The following is a 20,815-nucleotide window of genomic DNA, read 5'->3' as shown; positions in this document are numbered from 1 at the left end:
AATAAATGCATGGATTTAATTAGCATACCAATTAGAGCATTCAGTGAAAAACTTACCTTCAAATTTGAAATATGTTTAAATACAAAAGGATTATTGATAGCAATCTGTCTTCGAATTTTATCGTTCATTGCATTGACATAGGTTTGGTAAACTGCCATGCATTTCTTTGCCAATGAAGATGCATAGTAAATTGGAATATCATGGAGCTCAGTATGCTGACTCCAATATTCATCTGGAAAGTAAGCCAGACTACAGTAAACACATACAATGCAGGAAAAAGTGTGAAAGAAAAATGAGGCATTTTAATTTTCATTGGTGACATTAGCATTACACACTTTCACATTTGGTAACATTAAACTTAATTAAGTAGGTGAAAAAAATTCAGGTGTTATAAATCCTTTTCATTCTACCACTGAACTGCAGATAGTGTCATCCCCCTTTTCTTTAAATGATTACCAACTAACACTTCCAGTGCTTTTTTAAAAGAAAGAAAGGAATTGCTTGTCATTTACTATCCTACTGTAAACAAAAATTTAAGTAGAATAATTAATTAACTTCAAACTTTTAGCTTTTATGACTGAAGAGAAAATTTTGCATATAAAGTTGAGAGCAGAAGCAGGCAAAGGAATAAACGTTAAAGTTTGACATTCCACAGCTGACAAACTCATTACAAATTGAATGTGTTATAATTCAATAACCACTGTGCCTCCTAGATTTGTGAGAGCAAGAGTACAGTGAAACATATTACTAGTGAAATTATTTCTGGATGTGCCCAATACGAAATAATTTACAGATAAAATGGCTACTTAGTATTCACCTTTGGGAGGCAAATTTCTTAGTACTGCTAATATACATATAAAAGTACAAGAAACTATTCTAGCTTTTTGAGCTAATGGTTCCTCCCTCAGGGGGGAGAGAGGAATAAGCTGGGGTAGATGAGAAAGGAAGGGTCAGGTCGGGCACTGTCACCTTAGGGTCTGAGTGACCTCCCGACCCTTCCTAAGATTCATCCACCTCTCTCTCTTCCCTCCCCTGAGGTAGAAACTAAAAGTTCTGAAAGCAAAACCAGTTTTTTGTACTTTTAAATGTGTCTATCGGCAGTATCAAGAAATTTACCTCCTGTAGGTTTTTGCCGCCTGAAGGTAAACCACTGACATAGTGTGCAAATGCAAAACAATTGTTTCATGATCGTGGATCATTATCAAGTACGGTTCCAGCTCAACTGAAAAGTTTTATGATGACAAGATGTTGCAGAGTGATGCTATAATACTTTTAGAGCAGCAATGTTCTTCCATACAAATTCAAGTGAATGATTTGCTCTTTGTATTCCACTGTATCACTCTTTTACTAAAACTGTCCCATAATATACATCACCATGGGCAAAAGTATGCTGCCAACATCACCTTCAGACCACTTACATTATATGAGGATCACACAAATATATAAGGTGATTCATCTAAGCTGTTCACCTAAAGTATTTCTGGAGCCATATAAGATATCGTAATACTGTTTCATCTGAATGAACTGTGAAACAATCCTTATTAAACGTATAGTCTCTCCTCATAGCCGTATGAATTAAAAAGATATTGGTATCAACTCTGCTTTTCCAAGTGGAACTACGATAATTTATGCTGCCAGTGTTGTAGCTCTAAAAGAGATGAATTCAATGGAGTTTCACTCTTTAAAATCCGATTACTAGTTCTTGACCAAGTACAATATTCACAACTTAGGATTTACCTGTTTCAAACATGAAACTGACTGCTGTCTTATGAGGAAGTTTGTGATTTCACACCAAAATAAGGAAATGTGTCATGTTGAATAATGAGGATACACGAGTATTGCACTGTCGAAATACTGGTATAAAAGGGGCCGAGAGGAAATCCAGCTTTCATTCTGCCTGTATTGCTCACAAGTGTTGAGAACTGGCTAGTGTGAAAAAACAAATGTCTTTCACAAACCGAGAGAAATTATATACGCTACTTCTTTATGGAGAATCTACAAGGAAAACTAAGAAAATAGTTGTGTTGTATGCTTGAAAGTATCCTGTAAAGTATGAATATATGGAGTCAACAATGCAGTTGTTTTATCCAGCAGACAATGGATCTTCTTCAGTACAGACAATGGATCTTCTTCAGTCACATCATCGGTGAACAAGACATCCATTCATCTGCTGCACAATGCATTAATATTTGTTTCTTTATCATCTGAGTTGTCAAAAGTAACTAAGTTAAGGCCACACTTCACGCACTCTTTGTAGACCATATACTGTATAGTAGTCAAATATTTGAATGCACAAAAATGCAATGTTGAAACCAAAGATCACAAATGTCATAAACAGCAGTGTGTCAAATATCGCAAATCAGCAGTTCATGGAAAGTAAAAGATTCTCGTCTGACTCACTGGAGGTAAACATAAATTTCAAGAGTACTCACATGAGATTCACAGAAAACTTTTGATAGTGAAAGTGCTAGAGAGGTTGTTCCTCTGTCTTTGCAATGAGGCACAAATACACTATGTGATAAAAAGTATATGGACAACCCCCAAAACATACTTTTTTATATTAGGTGCATTGTGTTGCAACCTAATGCCAGGTACTCTATATCAGTAGTCATTAGACATTGTGAGAAAGCTGAATGGGGTGCTCCGTGGCACTCATGGCCTTCGAACATGGTCAGGTGATTGGATGTCACTTGTGTCATACATCTGTGCGCAATATTTCCACACTCCTAAATATCCCTAGGTCCACTGTTTCTGATGTGATAGTGAATATGAAGGGACACGTACAGCACAAAAGCGTACAGGCTGACCTCGTCTGTTGACTGACAGAGACCACCGACAGTTGAAGAGGACCGTAATGTGTACTAGGCAAACATCTATTTAGATCATCACACAGGAATTCCAAACTGCATCAGGATCCACTGCAAGAACTATGACAGTTTGACACGAGTTGAGAAAACTTGGATTTCATGGTCGAGCGGCTGCTCATAAGCCACACATCACGCCGGTAAATGGCAAACAACACCTCGCTTGATGTAAGGAGTGTAAACATTGAACGACCGAACACTGGAAAAACGTTGTGTGGAGTTACGAATCACGGTACACAATATGGTGATCCGATGGCAGGGTGTTGGTATTGCAAATGCCCAGTGAACATCATCTGACAGCGTGTGTAGTGCCAACAGCAAAATTCGAAGGCGGTGGTGTTATGGTGTGGTTGTGTTTTTCATGGAGGGGGCTTGCACCCCTTGTTGTTTTGTGTGGCAATACCACCACACAGGCCTACAGTGATGTTTTAAGCACATTCTTGCTTCCCACTCTTGAAAAGCAATTCGGAGTTGGCGATTGCATCTTTCAAAACGATCGAGCACCTGTTCATAATGCACGGCTCGTGGTGGACTGGTTACATGACAATAACATCCCTGTAATGCACTGGCCTGCACAGAGTCCTGACCTGAATCCTATAAAACACCTTTCGGATGTTTTGGAATACCAACTTCGTCCCAGGCCTCACCGACCGATATCAATACCTCTCCTCAGTGCAGCACTCTGTGAAGAATGGGCTTTCATTCCCCAAGAAACCTTTCAGCACCTGATTGAACATATGCTTGCAAGAGTGAAAGTTGTCATCAAGGCTAATTGTGGGCCAACACCATATTGAATTCCAGCATTACCGATGAAAGGCACCACAAACTTGTAAGTCATTTTCAGCCAGGTGTTTGGATACTTTTGATTACATAGTGCACATGTCTGGAAATACAATTGCAGCAACTGGCTCTAGAGGAGGAGAAAGAGAGATTTCAAAGACAAGCTGTGGTGTGTCATGACATGTATTTCCTACCAATGCTACAGTACAAAATGGACAAGTATGAAAAAAAAATAATTTCACACAAAGGCAGAATTTCTGTATCAGCAAGAAATGCACCAATGACTTTTGGAATTCAAAAGGTTTGTTAAATAAAATGTTCTCTGGCTTCCATCCACGTCATGTGGTTAAAATTCCACAAGCTTACAACCAAGCATTCCTTGGCCATTGTCAATAGCTATTGTATATAAGGGGATACCAACAGCCCACTAACAGTTAGTGGACTGTTGGTATCCCCTAATATTGCCTGTGAGTTCATTGGTTCTCATAGCATCACCATAGTGTATTTGGGCATGCACTGAGTAGACATTCTATGTTCCTTCTACATCTACATCTACATTTATACTCCGCAAGCCACCCAACGGTGTGTGGCGGAGGGCACTTTACGTGCCACTGTCATTACCTCCCTTTTCTGTTCCAGTCGCATATGGTTCGCAGGAAGAACGACTGTCTGAAAGCCTCCGTGCGCGCTCTAATCTCTCTAATTTTACATTCGTGATCTCCTCAGGAGGTATAAGTAGGGGGAAGCAATATATTCGATACCTCATCCAGAAACGCACCCTCTCGAAACCTGGACAGCAAGCTACACCGCGATGCAGAGCGCCTCTCTTGCAGAGTCTGCCACTTTAGTTTGTTAAACATCTCCGTAACGCTATCACGGTTACCAAATAACCCTGTGACGAAACGCGCAGCTCTTCTTTGGATCTTCTCTATCTCCTCTGTCAACCCGATCTGATACGGATCCCACACTGTTGAGCAATACTCAAGTATAGGTCGAACGAGTGTTTTGTAAGCCACGTCCTTTGTTGATGGACTACATTTCCTAAGGACTCTCCCAATGAATCTCAACCTGGTACCCACCTTACCAACAATTAATTTTATATGATCATTCCACTTCAAATCGTTCCGCACACATACTCCCAGATATTTTACAGAAGTAACTGTTACCAGTGTTTGTTCCGCTATCATATAATCATACAATAAAGGGTCCTTCTTTCTATGTATTCGCAATACATTACGTTTGTCTATGTTAAGGGTCAGTTGCCACTCCCTGCACCAAGTGCCTATCCGCTGCAGATCTTCCTGCATTTCGCTACAATTTTCTAATGCTGCAACTTCTCTGTATACTACAGCATCATCCGCGAAAAGCCGCATGGAACTTCCGACACTATCTACTAGGTCATTTATATATATTGTGAAAAGCAATGGTCCCATAACACTCCCCTGTGGCACGCCAGAGGTTACTTTACCGTCTGTAGACGTCTCTCCATTGATAACAACATGCTGTGTTCTGTTTGCTAAAAACTCTTCAATCCAGCCACATAGCTGGTCTGATATTCCGTAGGCTCTTACTTTGTTTATCAGGCGACAGTGTGGAACTGTATCGAACGCCTTCCGGAAGTCAAGGAAAATAGCATCTACCTGGGAGCCTGTATCTAATATTTTCTGGGTCTCATGAACAAATAAAGCGAGTTGGGTCTCACACGATCGCTGTTTCCGGAATCCATGTTGATTCCTACAGAGCAGATTCTGGGTTTCCAAAAACGACATGATACTCGAGCAAAAAACATGTTCTAAAATTCTACAACAGATCGACGTCAGAGATATAGGTCCTATAGTTTTGCACATCTGCTCGACGACCCTTCTTGAAGACTGGGACTACCTGTGCTCTTTTCCAATCATTTGGAACCTTCCGTTCCTCTAGAGACTTGCGGTACATGGCTGTCAGAAGGGGGGCAAGTTCTTTCGCGTACTCTGTGTAGAAACGAATTGGTATCCCGTCAGATCCAGTGGACTTTCCTCTGTTGAGTGATTCCAGTTGCTTTTCTATTCCTTGGACACTTATTTCGATATCAGCCATTTTTCGTTTGTGCGAGGATTTAGAGAAGGAACTGCAGTGCGGTCATCCTCTGTGAAACAGCTTTGGAAAAAGGTGTTTAGTATTTCAGCTTTACGCGTGTCATCCTCTGTTTCAATGCCATCATCATCCCGAAGTGTCTGGATATGCTGTTTCAAGCCACTTACTGATTTAACGTAAGACCAGAACTTCCTAGGATTTTCTGTTAAGTCTGTACATATAATTTTACTTTCGAATTCACTGAAAGCTTCATGCATAGCCCTCCTTATGCTAACTTTGACATCGTTTAGGTTCTGTTTGTCTGAGAGGTTTTGGCTGCATTTAAACTTGGAGTGAAGCTCTCTTTGCTTTCGCAGTAGCTTCCTAACTTTGTTGTTGAACAACGGTGGGTTTTTCCCATCCCTCACAGTTTTACTCGGCACGTACCTGTCTAAAACGCATTTTACAATTGCCTTAAACTTTTTCCATAAACACTCAACATTGTCAGTGTCGGAACAGAAATTTTCGTTTTGATCTGTTAGGTAGTCTGAAATCTGCCTTCTATTACTCTTGCTAAACAGATAAACCTTCCTCCCTTTTTATATTCCTATTTACTTCCGTATCAGGGATGCTGCAACGGCCTTACGATCACTGATTCCCTGTTCTGCACTTACAGAGTCGAAAAGTTCGGGTCTGTTTGTTATCAGCAGGTCCAAGAGGTTATCTCCACGAGTCGGCTCTCTGTTTAATTGCTCGAGGTAATTTTCGGATAGTGCACTCAGTATAATGTCACTCGATGCTCTGTCCCTACCACCCGTCCTAAACATCTGAGTGTCCCAGTCTATATCTGGTAAATTGAAATCTCCACCCAAGAATATAATATGCTGAGAAAATTTATGTGCAATGTATTCCAAATTTTCTCTCAGTTGTTCTGCAACTAATGCTGCTGAGTCGGGAGGTCGGTAAAAGGAGCCAATTATTAACCTAGCTCGGTTGTTGAGTGTAGCCTCCACCCATAATATTTCACAGGAACTATCCACTTCTACTACACTACAGGATAAACTACTACTAACAGCGACAAACATGCCACCACCGGTTGCATGCAATCTATCCTTTCTAAACACCGTCTGTGCCTTTGTAAAAATTTCGGTTGAATTTATCTCTGGCTTCAGCCAGCTTTTTGTACGTATAACGATTTCAGCTTCGGTGCTTTCTATCAGCACTTGAAGTTCCGGTACTTTACCAATGCAGCTTCGACAGTTTACAATTACAATACCGATTGCTGCTTGGTCCCCGCATGTCCTGACTTTGCCCCGCGCCCTTTGAGGCTGTTGCCCTTTCTGTACTTGCCCGAGGCCACCTAACCTAAAAAACTGCCCAGTCCACGCCACACAACCCCTGCTACCCGTGTAGCCGCTTGCTGCGTGTAGTGGACTCCTGACCTATCCAGCGGAACCCGAAACCCAACCACCCTATGGCGCAAGTCGAGGAATCTGCAGCCCACACGGTCGCAGAACCGTCTCAGCCTCTGATTCAGACCCTCCACTCGGCTCTGTACCAAAGGTCCGCAGTCAGTCCTGTCGACGATGCTGCAGATGGTGAGCTCTGCTTTCATCCCGCTAGCGAGACTGGCAGTCTTCACCAAATCAGATAGCCACCGGAAGCCAGAGAGGATTTCCTCCAATCCATAGCAACACACATCATTGGTGCCGACATGAGCGACCACCTGTAGATGGGTGCACCCTGTACCCTTCATGGCATCCGGAAGGACCCTTTCCACATCTGGAATGACTCCCCCCGGTATGCACACGGAGTGCACATTGGTTTTCTTCCCCTCTCTTGCTGCCATATCCCTAAGGGGCCCCATTATGCGCCTGACGTTGGAGCTCCCAGCTACCAGTAAGCCCACCCTCTGCGACTGCCCGGATCTTGCAGACTGAGGGGCAACCTCTGGAACAGGACAAGCAGCCATCTCCGGCCGAACATCAATATCAGCCGGAGACAGAGCCTGAAACCGGTTCGTCAGACAAACTGGAGAGGCCTTCCATTCAGCCCTCCGGAATGTCTTTGGCCCCCTGCCACACCTCGAGATGACCTCCCATTCTACCACAGGTGAGGGATCAGCCTCAATGTGGGCAGTATCCCGGGCAGCCACAGTCGTAGTCCGATCGGGGGATGCGTGGGACGAGCTGGCCGTCCCCGACAAACCCCCATCCGGACCCCCACAGTGATGCCCATTGGCAACAGCCTCAAGCTGTGTGACCGATGCCAACACTGTCTGAAGTTGGGAGCGAAGGGATGCCAACTCAGCCTGCATCCGAACACAGCAGTTGCAGTTCCTATCCACGCTAAAAACTGTTGTGCAAAGAACGTCTGAACTAATCTACAGAGAGCACAAACAAATCAACACAAAATTTAAACGGTTGTTAAAATACAAGATTGCCTAGTAAATGCAGTAATGCTGCTACTTGCGCACTGCTGACACACTGTCTGGCGGCGGAAGGAGACTACGCGATTTTACACTATTCAGGTACTAAAACGCGATGCTACAACTCTCAAATACTATAATACGCCCGAAATTTATGAATTTGAACAATGCAAGTACCAAAAACATGCAAAGAAATTAAGAATTAAACTATGTAACAAATGAGTGAGCTAGGAGTATACGACTTTCTGCTGGCAGCTGCTTATCCAACGGCGGCAGGGAGCACACTCCTTCTTCAACTTCATGATCACTGTATCTCACATGCACTGAGCTGCAGGGTGCCGAGTCTATTAACGGTGTTATTGGTGATTTTTATTTTGATGGTTTTTTTAATTAAACAGTCCCACAAGCCATTAGTGCAAGTCATGACTGAGGCTTCATCAAATCTGACCCGGAGACCATTTTATAGAGCATGCTCAGCTAAAGTGGATTTTTCGGGATAACGCAGGTGATAAAACCTCTTATGTTCCTTCCTACGTTGTTTGACAGTGCGCATTGTTTGTCCGCTGTAAGACTGGCCACATTTGCCAGGTATCTTGTAGACCCCAGGTGTTCTGACACTGCAGCTTCTTGAACTGGTTTTAGTAATTGCTTGATTTTTGTCTACATTATCCTGAAAAATCCGCATTAGCTGAGTATGTTCTAAAAAATGGTTACTGGATCAAATATGATGAAACGTTTGCCGTGGATAGCACTAACGGCTTCTTGGGCCGTGTAATTAAAGATGTCTTGGAAACAAAAATCACTGATAACATCCTTAACACAAACAGCAGCCTACAGCTCAGTGCAGTAGTAGGATCCACTGATCATGAGGCTGAAGTGGGAGCACTGAAAGCTGAGTAAAACTATGTCCATATGTGGTGATGCTGTCAGCACTAGTGATTTTACAACTGGTTGCTAGTGTACAGAAGGACATACCAGTGGCCCACTGGCAGTCACACCACTTGACAATGGCCAAGGAGTGTTTGGTCAAAAGCTCACGGAATTTTAACCACTTCATGTGGATTTCTCCCACTGCATGACTCTGCATTCTTACAAAAGCAGTGTTGATCATCTATTTTATTCACAATGCATGACTCTGATTACAGCATACCACTACAAGAAGTTGGATGATGTGAAAGATTCTTGCCAAATAAACTAATATTTGTAACCTACTTTGTGCTTCCATACGGCAATGATGAGAACATAAAGGAGCCTTAATCACTAATAAACTCAATGGAATTTCCTGGATAGCCCATCACTATCCTTCTTGCAGTCCCTGTTTAATGCCATATGACTTTCACATTTGAGCCACTGGAGGGAATGTAGATGGGGGGAAAAAATAATGATAAAGTATCTGAGCACATTACTCGTAACTGGCTTTTCCTTTGCACAGGAAGGTATCAAAAGCCAGGCTAACTGATTTAGAAAATTTATTTCTAGTGAAATATTTCAAGTAAAGAATATATTTTTTTTTACCTAAAATAAGAAGCAGCTCCTGTGCACGTCCTAGTGCGAACACTGGTATAAGGCAGCGTCCTCCCCTGTTCACAATGTCATGTACAAGTGCCGTAAAACGTCCCTCACGCTCTTCTCTCTTCTCATGAATGTGTGTTCCATATGTCGATTCCTGGTAATTGATTCCTCTTATTTATTTTCAAGTTTTTCACAAACAATACATACACAAACAAAAAACTCTAACACCGTCAATAGTATGAAATGGCTGCATAAAACTAGATTTCTTGGGGAAAATGAGTACACGGAATTCGACAGTAAGATTTGATTTGAAGGTCAAATATATACAAGATTAAACATATTTCTAGACATTACATACAACAAACCTTAGCAATTGTCAAATGTGAAAAATAAACACTGCCACAAACAAATTAAACTGCTTCACTCACTTAAAAATTTGGCAGTTGATATTTACCTGACCACAAAAAAATAAAGGCATGTAACGTGCCGGGCTGTATCCTTGTATTAGTGCCACTTAAAGTTCATGTCACAACTGGATGTATTGAAACATTTCCTCACCCAGTAGATAGTGAGCAGTGTTCCCGACCTACTTTGCTTTGCTTATTCAATATTGTCTTCCCAGTAGCTGCGTCTGTCTCACCTAAATCACAACTTAATCGTCACATTAGGTAGGTCAAAAACTTCCAGTCTTTAACAATGTTCACAATTACACTCTTTTGGTACCGACCGGAAAAATTAACAGACTTGCTGCACTTTTGCTCCATGAGAACCTGACCGAGAACTAACTGAGAACTGCACCAGCTCGGACCTTGTATAGACGAGTGCTTGAATATTTGACTATTTCTGTTAATATATTGTCGTTTATAATTTCCCAGGATTAAAATGATCCTTTCTAATTGGTTTTGAAGTTAACTATTGGGTTTTATTACTTAAATAACATGAGTGCGCTGTATAAATTTAAATACGCGGAACTAACTTATGCGTCCACAGTGGGAATTCCCTACTTATAACCATGGCAGCCATCTTCAACAAAAATTTTTACTTATTCAAATTTACTTAATTCCTAATTAATGCACTTACAAAGTTGAGACTGGAGTCATTTTACGTAGAAAAATAAAGGTAGCAAAAGTATCAAAACAGATCTCGGAATTATTTAGTAGTTTGGTCACAATTGGTACTGAAAGTCATACAGGCCACAGATTTCAAGTCTTAATATCTATTTAACTAATAGACTTTAGGTTAATTTAAACAATTTGCTGCACTTTGCTGGAATCAGTAAAATTTAGGCTTTCTTTTGGATGCAGTCTTATAGCTGAATTCGATCTCTTAGCTCACTCAAATTTTACTTAATATGTATTGGACAATATACATCATAGTTCACAACTTTTAATAGGATGCATTTCCAATAAAACTAATTAGCTCATTACCTTCAGAAAAGACATTAGAATGTACTGAAATAATAGATTTTACTAGGGGAATTTTATTTAAACTATTTCTGAATTCTGTGCTATGAGGCTGAAGGCCACAGAATCTGTAGTCGAAATCTGAGTAGTGAAAATGAAAAAAAAATAAAATAAATAAATAAAATAAAAGTTCATTGCTTAACTAAGTTACTGAAGGAGTGTAAAACCAAAACAGGATAGCAATGGGCAACCCTGCTTCGTTACAGGCAGTGCTTGGCCACTGAATCATCGAACACTTAAGGCACTTGCACAAAGTTATTATGGGAATCATGCTACATATTAACAACAATGGCCAGCTTTGTATTTAAAAACCTCCTCTTGACTATGTGGGGGCAAGGCAAATGAAAACTGCAAATGCTTAATAAGGAAATGTAAAATAGCAGTAATAGCCTATAAGCTGGTAAGCATGTTTGTAACAGGGTGCAGAACCATATACACAGGTATAGGAACAGTATAAAGGTGGCTACCCCATTAGCAACTTGCCTGAGGGATGATCAGTATTCTGTTATTTAGTTTCTGCATAGTAAAGGTGTGAATTATTTTGGAATTCATTACAAAGGGTCAAGTATAACAATGCATACTGTAGGAGGGAAGGAATGACGATTACAATTTAACAGCCTAATGATGATGTGGTCATTCAAGATAGAGTACAAGGGAAGATAGAGTACAAGGTCAAACTGGGGAAGGAAACTGTCTTTGCCTCATCAAAGGAACCATTCCAATGTTTAAGTGATTTAGGGATATCACTAGATGGCTGGACAGGGATCTGAATCACAGTCTTTCAAAGCTGAATCCAGTATTCTACTTATTGGGCAACTTCGCTCAGTACTGCATGCTGTGACAGCAGCAAGTCTACAAATATAGTTGTATTTTTACAAAGGGTGTGATGTCCATGACTGATACCTTCATTTCTGGTAAGTACACCATTCTGTGATGTTGGAACACACTAGAATGATGAAGCTAGTGCGATGGAAACTACTAAGTGACACTGGATTATATTATGGCAAATGAGAACATTAGTTATGGTTCAACACACTACATTATGCATAACATTCTCTAATTTCATGAAGTGTCTGCAAGATGTGTTCTCTGGATGCTGACTCCTGAAATGAAACCACAATGTGCTGTTGCATGTGAACAACTTCTGCAGCAAAATGATCTAATGCTGGCTTAGCAAGAATTATTACTTGGGAAAAGATGAGTTCACTAATACCAAGCAGACATGAAAAGAGTAAGGAAGGAATGGAGCCAAAACTTACAGAAATTCCAAACACATTCACCAGCATATACGGTTATACTGATACACCTTCAGGTTGATTAAAAGCATTAGCACAAATACATGTCACAAGGAATGACTATCACTAGTGTATCACACTTTGGCTTCCAATAAAATCAAAATGGTTTGAATTTTGTCTGCAAGTGTTCTGACAGAGCACGGCCTGACAACTGTGATGTCATAGAACTGAAGTCTGAGTGTCTTTGGCATTCATCACACCCACTAGACCTTTCCCACGCAGTTACTATATAGGTGTACTACGCAAAGAAGCACCAGAAGGCTCCAAGTTCCATATGGCATACCAGTGGTTGTACTGATTGCCAAACAATTTTTTTCTATGGGTCCATAAGCACTCTGTACAACATGGATGGCATCAACATAAACTGAGACTGTGAAAAAGGGATATTTTACTTCACTGGGAGCCATCAATGTGCATTACAAATTTTTACTTACTGCAGTGAAACATAGATTTTTAATGTGGAAACCACTGAAAAACTGAGTGTTGGTAAGTGAGTAATGGAGAGCTGCGTGTTGGAAATTATTAGCGTAGAGAGGAAAAAAACAAACGTTTTGATCAGAGAATAAACTGGATTGTAAGGCATAACTACGAATGTAATGAAAATGAAAGGGTTGAGAAGAACATCACTCAGGTGAAAGGATTGTCAGTAGACCAAAGTAGTATACTGTTGGATGCCAACAGAAAAGAATTTACTTAGATCCTGACCAAATGGATGGTGGATGACATTACAAAACACATAGGAGCAGAATGGATGTGTAAAGCTGAAGTGTGTAGCACATGGAAAAGTCTAAAGTGGCCTATAGACTGTCAATAACATTGGGCAGTAACATTTTGCAATATATTATATTGATGGTTGGCTCCACCAGTCAAGTGATATTGTGAAAACTACATGTCAAATATCAGAGTTGAAAAGAAGGTGGGTATGGACACCAGCTGTTAATCTGCTCCTGGACTAGCATTGCGCCCTTGAAAATAAAAGAGGAGTGTAGATGGCTGAAGGAGTGGTATCAGATGAGAGGATGACTGGCACATGAAAATTTACTAAGCATCTTGAGGATACATGAATCAAATGCTTATGGGTGCTTGCTAATTTGACATACTTCTGCAATATATTGTGCTATATATTCAGGCTCCAGACAGCGAAGTGATATTTAAGTAAAAAGACATTCATTTAAGAGATGCTAGTCCTGCAAGTCAGCACCTGTCAATTATCTCACTTTATTTGGCTACATGAAATTCATTTTAAGATGTAAAATCCCCAAGTGTAATATCACCACAGTCTATAAAGCCTAATTGTGATAGAAATGTACAAAACTATTCAGAAATCTTGAAACATTATGTAAAGGTAAGGAAAGGCGTATATACATATTTAATGTTGAAACTGCATTTTATCTGATTTAGAAGGGATTTCTTGCCCTTGTAAAATGTTCAAAAGTGTTGGCTCCAGTAGCTCATCAGCACCAACTTCGCTTTTCATTGCACTGGTAATTCTTTTCACTCCCTTCCTATAATTCGTCTGCAATGAATTTAACTTCTTAAATAATATAAGCTTATCTGTTTTCAGATACATTTCTCCATATTTCGACAACTAATCATAGTTCTCGGTCTTCTTCTTACGGTTACTACACTCATTCGAGTTGACACACAATAAGGATGGCCACCCCTGTAGAGTTCCAATAATTCTAACATGAACATGTGTTCCACTGATTTTGAAGCTATATCCACAATTTGATTTAGACAGCACATCAAATAATTCAAAATAAATAAACTGAGTTGAAAAAGATATACAATGTAGTCAGAAACTATGCAGTCCAGCCAATTTGTGCATTTAAAATTCAATTTCAGTACATCTGTCACACGAGCTTCCAGGCTCATCCACAGACAGTTGATAATATTGCATCTTGTGAAATACTGCACAATATTACTGAGAGTCTAGGGGTTGCCTAAGGGAAACCTTTCCAGCAGTCGATTCTGAATGACTTATGATGACATCTATTAAAAGCTGAAGCCTAATATATCAATGAAAATAATCAATTTTTGAAATTACAATGTAATTGGGTAGACAAAAAGTCTATGCACCAAGCAGCACACTAGAACTCACATATAAGGGTACTGAAATTTCCAAGCTTTTGGAGCCAGTGGTTCCTTCTTCTTGCAGAAGGGTTTAAGGGTAAGGACGAGGGGTGAAGAAAAAGAACTGGTCAGGCTTAGGAATTGAGGTAAGTTTGGAAAAGACACCTAGAACCCTGGGTCAGGAGAGAGCTACCAGATGGGATGAGAAAGAAAGACTGATTGTTGGAGAATGCACTGAACGAGGTTTGAAAACCTGAGAGCTTAAAGGTGGAAGATAGGGCAATATAGGGGTTACTGACACAACATTGTCCACACGTTAATAAGGGCATGTGAGACAGAGGAGGGGGGGAGGGGGGGGGGAATAGATGCCTCAGAAAATATTAGATACATAAAACTAAAAGGGAGAGAAGAAATTAATATTGAGACCAAGAAATTGATGTAAATTAATACCAGGTGGGTGACGAGAACCAAGGACATGGTGTAATGCCAGTTCCCACCTGCGAGGTGTCTGGTGTAAGAATCCAGATAACACATTTGGTGAAAGAAGTCACTGAAGTCAGGACTATTATTTGTAGATAGTGGAATAGTGTTTACCTAACAGTTGATACATGTCATGTATCATTTCACAGGTGGCTCTCCGTTTGATAGTATACATTTTTCCAGTTACAGGGCTGGTATATGTGGTTGTAGGACAGTGCATAGGTCAAGTCTTACAGTGGGGCAGTCACAGGTGTAGCAGCCACAGTGTAGGGTAATGGGTGCAGATGGAGCATAGGGTCTGACAAGGATACCGTGGAGATTGGGAGGGTGGAAAAAGGCTATTCTAGATGTGACGGGCAAAATGTCTGACAAAATGGACCTTATTTCACGGCATAATTTTAGGTGACTAATATATTCAACATCAGGGTAATACTGAATGACAATAGGTGCACTACTAAGTCGTTTTTTGTCAGCATCAGCAGTACCAGGACTGGACATGATGAACTGGGAAATCTGCTTTTGAGCTAGGCTGGTGGTGTATTGCTATAAAGAGTCTCCATCTGAACAAATATATTTGACTCAAATGCTGAGGCTGTATGGCAGGGAATGTCTGACATCGAAAGGATGGAAACCGTCAAAATATACTGTTAAAATGTAAGTATGTTGTTTGTTAGGAGGTTTAATGTGAACAGAAGTGTGTAGCTGACCCTCAGTGAGGAGGAGGTCAACATCAAGGAAAGAGGCATGGGATTCAGAATATGACCATGTAAAACTTAATTGGAAGAATGTATTTGGAGAGTCCAATAATTTTAACAGGTCAGCTTCACCATGAGTCCATATGGCAAAAATGTCATCAATCAATCTAAACCAAAGATGTCATCATTTGGACAGGACTTCCCTGGGATTCATAAGCCTTCAGCTCCTGGTTTGAGACAAGAATACATACAGGTCTGTCACACAGTCCAATCCCAGTTGAATTTGAGATATGGATATGGTTGCGCTAATTAGAAATATTTTATCATTTACAATCTGTTTCTTGTAGCTGGAAAATGGCTCTCATGTCAACATTTGTATATACTTCTTAGCTACCTAAATGCATGTATGTTCTTACAACTTATAACAGGTGAATGTATTAATGCTTCCAAAATACATTAAAATACAAAGCATTCTTTTACTTCTTTTGCTGAATCAAAATTAAGTACTAGCTAACTATTATATTACCGTGATTAATACATCAGGATGTATGTTGGGTATTTCTGCAGCCATCAAATGCCTATCCTCTTGACGAGAGAAGTCACCAGTGTACAAGATCTAAAACAAAACATAATACTTCTCATTAACTATGATGCCAAAAATGCTCTGAGGTCACTGTTACTGCAAATAGTAAAATTGCCTCTGTTAACTAAAACAATTCTACAAAACTTCTGACACGCTTGCCATTATTGAAATACATTTCAGACTATGATTAGCAGCAAAACAAAACAGATGAAAAATCTGAAGTTTCTATAGAAACAGACATCATGAATATCACCCTTGATAAATGTCAAGTTTTATGAATTACAGGGAGTGGCGAGTGGCAGACAGGCATTTGTCTTGAGATACTGAGGAGCCAACAGTCGTATGTGTGTGTGTGTGTGTGTGTGTGTGTGTGTGTGTGTGTGTGTGTGTGTGTGTGTTTTCTTCAATATGATGGACTTTGTTCAATATCTTAGTCAACTTATAAATGCACTGCCAGCCCTCAACGCCTTTTCTACATGGTGAGTGGTGATTTATCCAATTCATATTGTTGTTATTACATTCAGGGCTTCCACTGCATTATGACTTAAGATACATACATAAGATCTGGCAGCTTTACTGCCTACAATTTATCACTGTCAACAGTGTACAAGCCAATCACATCACTCACTCTCAGCTGGTTCAATAGACTATAATTTATCTCCTACAGAAACAACATATGTGACCTGGAGCAATATTGTTTTGCACGACACAGTATCGCCTATGACTAGATACTGCATTCACACACTAGTCAATGAAGAAACAGTTTAAAACATCACCAAGAGTTAGCAATCGGACATATCACTGCTAAATTTCCTTGTTCATCAAAACAAAATCCAAAATGATTTCTTGATTTGGGAATATTTAACAGTACAATTTTTAATGCCTGTAATAATGTTCACAGTAATTTATTCCTCTCTACAGTAATTTAGCTCCCTCTAATGCTGTTAAGCACATGGAGTCACTCAGTTCATATTTGTCTCCCCTCACTGTCATAACAACTGGGTACATATCAACCAGGTTTATGATTGATCTAACCTTCCTCTTCCACTACTGTGAAAGGGATTAAGAGATTTGAAAGGTAGTTATAGTTTTTCTCTTACTTTTAAATGTTTCTATTAGTAATACTATACTTGGAATTCTGCATACTGAGAGAAATTCTTTCTCCTTGTAATTTTAAAGTCACATAAATTTGTTGATGAGTTCTTTATAGACAACTGTCACTGCATATCAAAATTCATTTTACATTTAATTACTATTTGCTACAATTTACTTGAAACATCACCATTCATTTCAACTTGGTAAGATATCTGATAGACATACCATTTTCAAAAATTAGTTGTTATTTCCTCTGTAGGTAAGGTACATGCCACAGGTCTCTCACTAGGACATAATCTAATACTTGCCATCATGTAAGAAGATTCAAATGCTTTTTCGCCACACATACAATGCAGACCTGCGTGACAGCAAAGAAGGTAATGCTGTCTTATATATCTTACAGGTTGTTTAAAAAATGACCGGTATATTTGAAACGGCAATAAAAACTAAACGAGCAGCGATAGAAATACACTGTTTGTTGCAATATGCTTGGGACAACAGTACATTTTCAGGCAGACAAACTTTCGAAATTACAGTAGTTACAATTTTCAACAACAGATGGCACTGCAAGTGATGTGAAAGATATAGAAGACAACACAGTCTGTGGGTGCGCCATTCTGTACGTCGTCTTTCTGCTGTAAGCGTGTGCTGTTCACAACGTGCAAGTGTGCTGTAGACAACATGGTTTATTCCTTAGAACAGAGGATTTTTCTGGTGTTGGAATTCCACCGCCTAGAACACAGTGTTGTTGCAACAAGACGAAGTTTTCAACGGAGGTTTAATGTAACCAAAGGACCGAAAAGCGATACAATAAAGGATCTGTTTGAAAAATTTCAACGGACTGGGAATGTGACGGATGAACGTGCTGGAAAGGTAGGGCGACTGCGTACGGCAACCACAGAGGGCAACGCGCAGCTAGTGCAGCAGGTGATCCAACAGTGGCCTCGGGTTTCCGTTCGCCGTGTTGCAGCTGCGGTCCAAATGACGCCTACGTCCACGTATCGTCTCATGCACCAGAGTTGACACCTCTATTCATACAAAATTCAAACGCGGCAACCCCTCAGCGCCGCTACCATTGCTGCACGAGAGACATTCGCTAACGATATAGTGCACAGGATTGATAACGGCGATATGCATGTGGGCAGCATTTGGTTTACTGACGAAGCTTATTTTTACCTGGACGGCTTCGTCAATAAACAGAACTGGCGCATATGGGGAACCGAAAAGCCCCATGTTGCAGTCCCATCGTCCCTGCATCCTCAAAAAGTACTGGTCTGGGCCGCCATTTCTTCCAAAGGAATCATTGGTCCATTTTTCAGATCCAAAACGATTACTGCATCACGCTATCTGGACATTCTTCGTGAATTTGTGGCGGTACAAACTGCCTTAGACGACACTGCGAACACCTTGTGGTTTATGCAAGATGGTGCCCGGCCACATCGCACGGCCGACGTCTTTAATTTCCTGAATGAATATTTCGATGATCGTGTGATTGCTTTGGGCTATCCGAAACATACAGGAGGCGGCGTGGATTGGCCTCCCTATTCGCCAGACATGAACCCCTGTGACTTCTTGCTGTGGGGACACTTGAAAGACCAGGTGCACCGCCAGAATCCAGAAACAATTGAACAGCTGAAGCAGTACATCTCATCTGCATGTGAAGCCATTCCGTCAGACACGTTGTCAAAGGTTTCGGGTAATTTCATTCAGAGACTACGCCATATTATTGCTACGCATGGTGGATATGTGGAAAATATCGTACTATAGAGTTTCCCAGACCGCAGCGCCATCTGTTGTTGAAAATTGTAACTACTGTAATTTCGAAAGTTTGTCTGCCTGAAAATGTACTGTTGTCCCAAGCATATTGCAACAAACGGTGTATTTCTATCACTGCTCGTTTAGTTTTTATAGCCGTTTCAAATATACCGGTCATTTTTGAAACACCCTGTACATATCCCCTTACCGAACTATGGAAAATCCAGGATGGAATAATGACAATATTATGAAAAGCATAGATTGCTACTCACAATATAGTGGATACATTAAGTCACAGACAGGCACAACAAAAAGACTGCAAAACACGTAAGCTTTTGGCCAAAAGGTTTTCTGTCATCACGTGGCTTGATGGGCCTATTCTTTTTTGAAGGTACCTTAACTGGTGAAGTGTATCTTAATAGGCTACAAACATCAATTTTACCTGCCATCTGAGAGGTGTTTGGAAATGAAAGGTTTTACCTACAACAAGACAGCACTCCATCTCACTACCACAGAGATGTCAGAGCCTACTTGGATGAAAATCTACCTGGACGATTCATAGCTGCTGAGTACCTACGAGCCTCCAGCCCTTACACCTCTTGACATTTATCTATGTGTGACCTTGGAAAATGAAGTTTATCAACAGAAGCCAGCTATACTGAACCTGATATGAGAAACCATCCAGATGTCCTGCGGGGCTATCATACTGGCAAGGCTAACACCGTACTTCAGTCAACAGTTCAGTGGCATCAATGTCGTTCGATTGCTAATGCAGGTCACTTTGAACACACAAAATAACCAAATAACCTCCCCCCCCCCCCCCCCCCGTCCACCAATGCCACAACTGTACAGGAATGTCACTCTGTTCCATTAATATTGACTATCAAATAGTGTCTACATTTTTCTGGACCCCTTTGTATACCTGTGTGTGTGTGTGTGTGTGTGTGTGTGTGTGTGTGTGTGTGTGTGTGTGTTGTCTACTTCAGAAAAAGGGCTTCTGGCCTAATGCTTACTTATTTAGCAGTCGTTTTGATGTGCCTGTCTGTGACTCTACATTTCCACTATATGGTGAGTAGCAGTCCCTTCTTTTCATTATATTGTCATATTGCTTTACTATTATTCTCTGTGTTTATTTCTGTCCAATGTTGGCCATGTCATCTTTCTATTATCCCATTTTTTCCCTCCTTTACACAAGAAAATTGTTCCAAATGCTCAAGATAAGAATCTTAATAGATGTAGATGCTGTTAGTTTTGCTACACAGGATGATAAGTCGATACTTTTTATTTATCTGAAACTAACACAATACTTATATCAAGAAAAACCTCTCTTGTGTTTCCTTTTCTTCATTAGATTTGAATACAAGACATTTGTTTGGATTTAAAAAAGTTGATAATTACTTCACCTTCACACCAGCAATCTCTATCATAAACATGGCAGCACCAAGAACATGTCCTGCATTGTAGGCCCAAAATTTTATTCCATATACATCCTTTTCTTCATGGAAATTTATTGTTTCAATTTTATCCATGCTAGCTTCAAGATCTGCTTCAGTATACAACATTTGTTCTGTGGCTATATTGCTAAAAAGAAAAAAAAATACAAAAATAAATTAGAAAGGCTTAACACTTCACCTTTACTGTCAATTTTTTGTGCTGCACAATTAATTTTCAGGAATTTTTTTCCAATGACAAATGTGAGGTCTGTCCAAAAAATTCCAGAACTTTGTTCTCAAAATG

General features: G+C 40.2%; 1 protein-coding gene across 2 annotated transcripts in view; it reads right to left on the bottom strand.

Moving 5' to 3' along the window:
• LOC126481689 (cleavage and polyadenylation specificity factor 73) overlaps nucleotides 1-20,815 on the bottom strand; it is an 81,553-nt gene that overhangs the window by 34,378 nt on the left and 26,360 nt on the right. For both annotated transcript variants that reach the window (XM_050105630.1, XM_050105631.1), the window contains 4 exons: nucleotides 20,482-20,659; nucleotides 16,172-16,261; nucleotides 9,643-9,793; nucleotides 57-232 (listed from right to left, as the gene is read on the bottom strand). In XM_050105630.1, the coding sequence (XP_049961587.1) occupies nucleotides 57-232; nucleotides 9,643-9,793; nucleotides 16,172-16,261; nucleotides 20,482-20,659 (595 nt within the window). The remainder of the gene's footprint in view (nucleotides 1-56; nucleotides 233-9,642; nucleotides 9,794-16,171; nucleotides 16,262-20,481; nucleotides 20,660-20,815) is intronic.

The sequence above is a fragment of the Schistocerca serialis genome, chromosome 5 (assembly GCF_023864345.2).
Source record: "Schistocerca serialis cubense isolate TAMUIC-IGC-003099 chromosome 5, iqSchSeri2.2, whole genome shotgun sequence".
NCBI lineage: Eukaryota > Metazoa > Arthropoda > Insecta > Orthoptera > Acrididae > Schistocerca > Schistocerca serialis.
The sequence above is the reverse complement of the archived record's forward strand: the minus strand, read 5'-3'. Positions and strand labels throughout refer to the sequence as shown.